Source organism: Cynoglossus semilaevis, chromosome 1 (assembly GCF_000523025.1).
Source record: "Cynoglossus semilaevis isolate Cse_v1.0 chromosome 1, Cse_v1.0, whole genome shotgun sequence".
Classification (NCBI taxonomy): domain Eukaryota; kingdom Metazoa; phylum Chordata; class Actinopteri; order Pleuronectiformes; family Cynoglossidae; genus Cynoglossus; species Cynoglossus semilaevis.
In genome coordinates this window covers 17804867-17810866 of record NC_024307.1, presented here as the reverse complement: position 1 = coordinate 17810866, position 6000 = coordinate 17804867, and the positions used below count along the sequence as shown (strand labels likewise).

The window sequence follows — 6000 nt, the reverse complement described above, 5'->3', positions numbered from 1 at the left end:
GGAAAATAAATTCAAAATATGAAGTTTCTCTTTTGTTTTATCAGCACAAACCTGATCCTTATGTATCTTCAGTCTGTTTATTTATTTGCTCTTCAGCAGTGACCTTATCCTTGTTGGTGATATTTTTATCTGTGCTGCTATCATCTTAAAATAATCTTGAAAGCAGGCCTGCAGTGTTTAGCCACGTTTACAGAGATTTAATTTTGTTTTCATGTACAGCTTTTGTAACATTTGATATTTGTGAAGTCTTCTTTTATATCTGCAGCACATACTGAGCCGTTATGACCTTGTCCCACATTTATGTTTTTTATTAATATAAATTTAATTGTAGGTGCCAACATGTCATAAACAACACAGTTCACTGGGAAACTGTAACATTGCTTATTAGGTGGCAACCCAGAAGTCTGGGGTATGATACCCATTCTGTGTAGAAGCGTCCCCGGGCAAGACATTTAACCCTTTCATTTCTAAACCACGTAGTGCCAGTCCACAGCCCATACAATGGGTAAAGATGTGTCTGAATGGACACTTGGTGTTGAAACTGTGCCAACAACTGTTTGCCGATGACTCACTGTGACGTCTCCTGAAAAAGGCAGAAGCTGAGAGAGTTCTCTGTAAAGAATATTGTAGAGGTGTTAAAGGATGAAGTTTCTGTCTTTCCTTTTCAGAGGATTTGATGAAAGTGTCTGCTACTGTTGTTGGTTTTTCTTGTTTTGTGGCTGCCACTTTCAGTGTTGTTTAGGTAAATGACAGAATTTTGGGTGTGGATGGGAGGGACTGTTTCCACTTGAGGAACTAGGACTATTGAAAGGAACCATTTCAGCAATTAGAAAGGCTTTCATAGTTACATTTGTATGAAATTGTATATGTTGACTCATGCTTTCATCCAAAATGTAACATATTTTGAGAATTATTGTAAAAGTACTGTTGAGAATGTGGTCTTTGGTGAGGACATCAAGATGAGGAGAACATTTATCTCAGAATCTAAACAGACCCTTTGTCTTGGTGGAAACACTGGCAACTTTTTCGAGACAACAAATCATCAGGTTTTTTGAACATAGTTTTTGGTTTTATAGTTGTTGTGTTTGTGTTAGAAACAAACTGAATTCTTGATCATATTATAGACATAGGATGGTGATGTTTTTTAGTCCAAACCAACATGAAAAAATCAATGTCTACAGTGGTGTTGTCAGGGCTGGGCAACACAAAAACACAAATCATTATTACTTCTCCCAACAATCAGAACATGACACCATATTTGTTGTTGTTGTTGTTTTGTTTAGTACTGAAGAAATCACAAGACCTGCTTGTATTCTGATTTTACTGCCCTCAGTTCTGGTGTATTTTCTCACAGCCTCTGTAATTGGTAAACCGGACTTTCCAGAGTCTGACAAGATAGTCACTGTTTCGGCTTAGTTCTACACTTACTGTTTTGTCCTGAAGCAGTTCATGGATTTTTTTTTCTTTAAACAAAATTACAGTCAACTGCTACTAAATGGGCTACAATTATTGTTCATACCTTCAAGTCCAGATGTGACTGTTTGGGACCTGAAACTGATGCTAACCAGGGCTCTACAGTGCAACCAATTCAGTCAGTAAAATGATTTATGTGGACAGTGTGCAAGTAATGATCAATGATTTATGTGGACAGTGTGCAAGTAACGATCACATCCATCACATTTTTACATAAAAATGTGAAGGATGAAAAAACCCACAATCCCTGCAACGCAGCGAAATAAGTCTTTTGTAGTTAAACTTCAATGTTCTACTTTTCACTCTGGTCACAATTCTTTAATTCACAATGCACACTCTCTGTAAATCTGACTATTATAGATGTGTTTGGAGGTCCAGGACTCGACCAAACCTTTTATGGTTTCTGCATAAAGATAGGAAATTCTCTGTTCAAAATACTGACCAGTCAGTAGTCTGATATATTACTGATCTGAAGCAAATTCTAACACAAATAAGGAAGTCTTTTAAGACTGTAAAACCAATGTGAGTGAAAAGTGTGCATCTTTGGTTGAAGGACATTTTGTTTTGGTTAGATGACATTTTCAGTTTGTGTACTTAAACCTTGTTTTTGGAAAAACAGCAGCTCTGTGGTATAATAAAGGATAAGTGCCAGCACGAGGGACATTAGCAGTATGTGCTTTTATCCGCATCAGTAGAGTGGGAATGTCGTGCTTGAAATTCAACAGAGCTGTTGGTTTGCAATCCAATAAATGGGCCATGGCCTATAAATCAAATTGTCCTGACTGGAGGTTGACAGAAATCTCCAAGCATGTGATGCTACCAAAAAGTTTGCTTGACTTTTTAATTATTCTATTTCCCCCTTCCACAGCATACGTCACACACTAACGGTCGTCAGGAGATCGGTACACGCTCTAGTCGGACTGGGGTGCGTTCACGCAGCTCGGAGGAACCGCAGCAGCCGCATGTCGGCAACTACAGGCTGCTTAAGACCATTGGGAAAGGCAACTTTGCCAAAGTGAAATTGGCCCGGCACATTCTCACAGGCAGAGAGGTGAGTGGAGTTGTGAATGTGAAGGAACAGTTGGCCTGATTAAACATCAGTGGTTAATGAGGGTCATGAAATGTATGTTCAACAAGAAAGTCAGGTTTAATGTATGCTACACAGACAAAGCACACATTTACACTGTCAATAGACTATGACATATGCTGATTCATATATTAACCTGAAGCACAGCAGACACCAGAGCTAACGTTAGCTGCAATAGCTCTGGTACAGACACCAGAGCTAATGTTAGCTACAATAGCTCTGGTACAGACACCAGAGCTAACGTCAGGTAGAACAGTCACCAGAACATATGTTGGCTACAGAAGTCACGGTGTAGACCAGGTGATGGAATTCTGATCTTAAAAATCCTTAAAAATCATTACTATAGCAGTAACTGTATTGTGTATTTGTACTAATATATGTCTGTTAGACAGAATCTTCCATTAGCGGTTATTGTTGATTCCCGTAAGGCTAATGAGATCGCTATCTGCAGAACACATTCACGTTGTTGGTTTGTACTGTAGCAGCTGGACACATGTCTGAATCTCAATGTTAATCTCAGATCAGATGTCGTGCAAAAGTTCCCATCTCATTCTCCTGATCTAGTTTGATTTATCTCAGGGTAAAGATATAATCTGGGATATCTTTTGTTTTTTCAGATTTACCATAAACGTCCTAAATGTTCTAAAAAAAATATAATCATGTTTCAATTTCCTGTGATGTCACTACTCACGTTTCAGCAACACATCTCCCTTCCTGTTGTCTTTCTGTTTACTGCTCCATCTCATTGCAGTATTTTTTTTTTCTTGTCGCCACAGGTTGCAATTAAGATAATAGACAAGACGCAGCTGAACCCAAACAGCCTTCAGAAGGTAATTTACCTACTCCTCCATTTCCTCTTCCTCCTCTTCTCTGTACAACCTCCCTCTTCACACTGAGGCAGAATTCACTTAATGATTCATGACGCACAACACACCGAAAGCATTAAAAGTGAAGCAATGCATGCTGGGATGAAGAATGCACTCTTGTGTTAAAGCTTCCTGATGTGAGTTAAGAGCTTTTATTATTTAACACTGACGCTGGTGCAGTGGAGGAGATGATTCAGCCTCACACACACACACACACTTACACAGTTTCCCATTTAGCTTCTGCAGGAAGGTTAGGTCTGTGATTGGCTGGTCTGCTCATCTAATCAAGGATTTAGATGGTTAACAAGTGTTACTTAAGATTGAAATTATACCTGAGGAAGAATGCAAGGAAATCAATGAATTTCTTTAACACCATTTTGTTTTTGTCATGTGACTGTGATTCTGGCCACTAAACATTTCACTTTATGCTATACTTTTGAAGCAAATGTTTCTTAAACAATCTTTCTGTTACTTGTTAATTATTTTTCTGCTTTTGGTTAATTTTTTTTATTATATTATATTTCTGCTGTTTGACACCTTAACTAGCTCTATAGCTATGGAAACCTCTTATCAAGGCAATTTTGAACTTACCTTAAAATAAGGCCTAAGTGTGTGCTACAGAAGCCGGGCTGGACGCTGTTCTCTCAGGCCTAGTTGTAGTGAACCATGCAATCTACAGCAGCATTAAAAGCCCCATCTCTAGAATTCCAAGGGCAGAATCAGATGTTTTGCCCCAAGTCAGTGGAAAAATTCTGACCATTTTCTGCCACATGTGGTAGTGAACAGTGTTCCTGTAAACATCTGTTAGCTTTCAAGATAAATAAATGTGTTCTTTTGTGCTGCTTTTACCTTTCTGTGCTGTCGTTAACCCTAATCATGAATCAGTGAGACTTACAGTGACTGATATATATGTATATATATATATATATACTTGTGTGTATATATATGTGTGTATATATATGTGTGTATATATGTATATATGTGTGTATATATGTATGTATATATGTGTGTGTGTGTGTGTGTGTATTGCTGATTTCACTGATTGAGATACAGTTTTCTGTGCACATACAGTTTGATGGTAGAGCTGAGAATAGAACTGCTGTGTTTTCCTCTTTTCATGTGTACACTCATCAGCAAGTGAGATCTATGTGTGTGTCTGTATGTGTGCACTCATTAGCAAGTAAGATGTGTCTGTGCGCATGTGTGTGTGTGTCTGATTGGTGTTGCTGTTAGTGTTTGGCTCCATGTCTGGGCCTGGAAGTCATTTCAGGAAAGTCGGAGTCTGATATCGACTGCTGCTGTAGCTTTTTCAGAGATAGGGGTAGATGAGGCAGTTTGTGGTCTCCCCTAGCCTCTGTCGCTCTCTCTCTCTCTCCCCATCCTCCCCCTCCCCCTCCCATTCTTTCTCCTCTCCTCTCAGTGGGCAGCCCAGTGGATTTTCCATCAGTTTTTCCAAAGCTCCATTGATTCAGGCCTTTGTGTCTCAGAGGCCTGGGTTTTTTTCTGTTGACCATGACTCCACACCGGACAAAAAAACACTGAGTCATAAAACACAAGCTCAGTGCTTTTGTTCGTGTGTGTTGTTTTTTTAAGGTGACTGTATTGTTAAAATTTAGGTGAAAGAACGGCCATGACTGTTTTTTTTTTTAATTTCCGGGAAACCGTAGGATCTGTTTTAAGGACCTGGCAAACACTTACTTAAAGAAACTACACACATCACTTAAACATGATTGACACCTGAAATGTTCATATTCCTACCAGGTATTTCTTTTCTGTTTCTTAGCATTTGTTTTTCTTCTAATATTTAATTGAAGTTAGCATCTGATTTGAAAATGAAGAACGTCCTGACTGAAAATGTTTTGTGTTGGTGGTCTTTCCCCTTTCACTGTAATCTTTAGTAACTCTTTGGACAACCTTAGTGTAAAATCTGGAGCTAGGTTCCTGCAGCGCACACAGTTCCTGTGTCTTTTTGCTTGGAGAACATGCTATTTCAGGAGTATTTTTTTTAACGTAGGATCACAGGTTAGAAAACATTAAGCTCAAAGGCAGACAGATGACTAAATGAGATTAGATTCACAAAAAGATGTAGCTGTAATCTTAGTGATTCTCAAAATGTCTGTCACAGCTTTTGCTTCAGGGTTTACCAATACCACAAAACTGCAGTTCTCATGAAAAAAGGTTATCCGATACACATTTTGTTGTCTTGAAAGTCATGAACATTGTTTGTACTTGTATGAGGTGAGTCCAGTTGAAAAAAACTGCTTTTGAGACTATTAAGACTTGGATACTGAGAATATCCACACATTTGTATTAGTTGGTTGATTAGTATTGAATGGTCATGGTTGCAGGTTTGTCCACCAGACGATTCTGTTGCAGTTCCTACATTTATTTCCCCCCCTTCCGTCTGTGCTGGACTAAAACCATCCCACCTGCATCAGAGACGTGGCTGTGTCCTGACGGCTTATGTAAGTGGAAGGCTCAGTCAGTGGCTGATAGCTGGAGAAACAGTCTCTGAAACCTTAGTGTCTATTTTCAGCTTCACATCCCGACTCTTAGCAGCAGAAGTTCTCATCT

The 6000-nt window shown here is 39.0% G+C and overlaps 1 protein-coding gene across 16 annotated transcripts in view; it reads left to right on the top strand.

The window, feature by feature from the left end:
• mark3a (MAP/microtubule affinity-regulating kinase 3a) overlaps window positions 1-6000 on the top strand; it is a 32160-nt gene that overhangs the window by 1866 nt on the left and 24294 nt on the right. For all 16 annotated transcript variants that reach the window (XM_025055578.1, XM_025055606.1, XM_025055608.1 and 13 more), the window contains exons 2-3: window positions 2342-2524; window positions 3337-3390. In XM_025055578.1, coding sequence (XP_024911346.1) covers window positions 2342-2524; window positions 3337-3390 — 237 coding nt within the window. The remainder of the gene's footprint in view (window positions 1-2341; window positions 2525-3336; window positions 3391-6000) is intronic.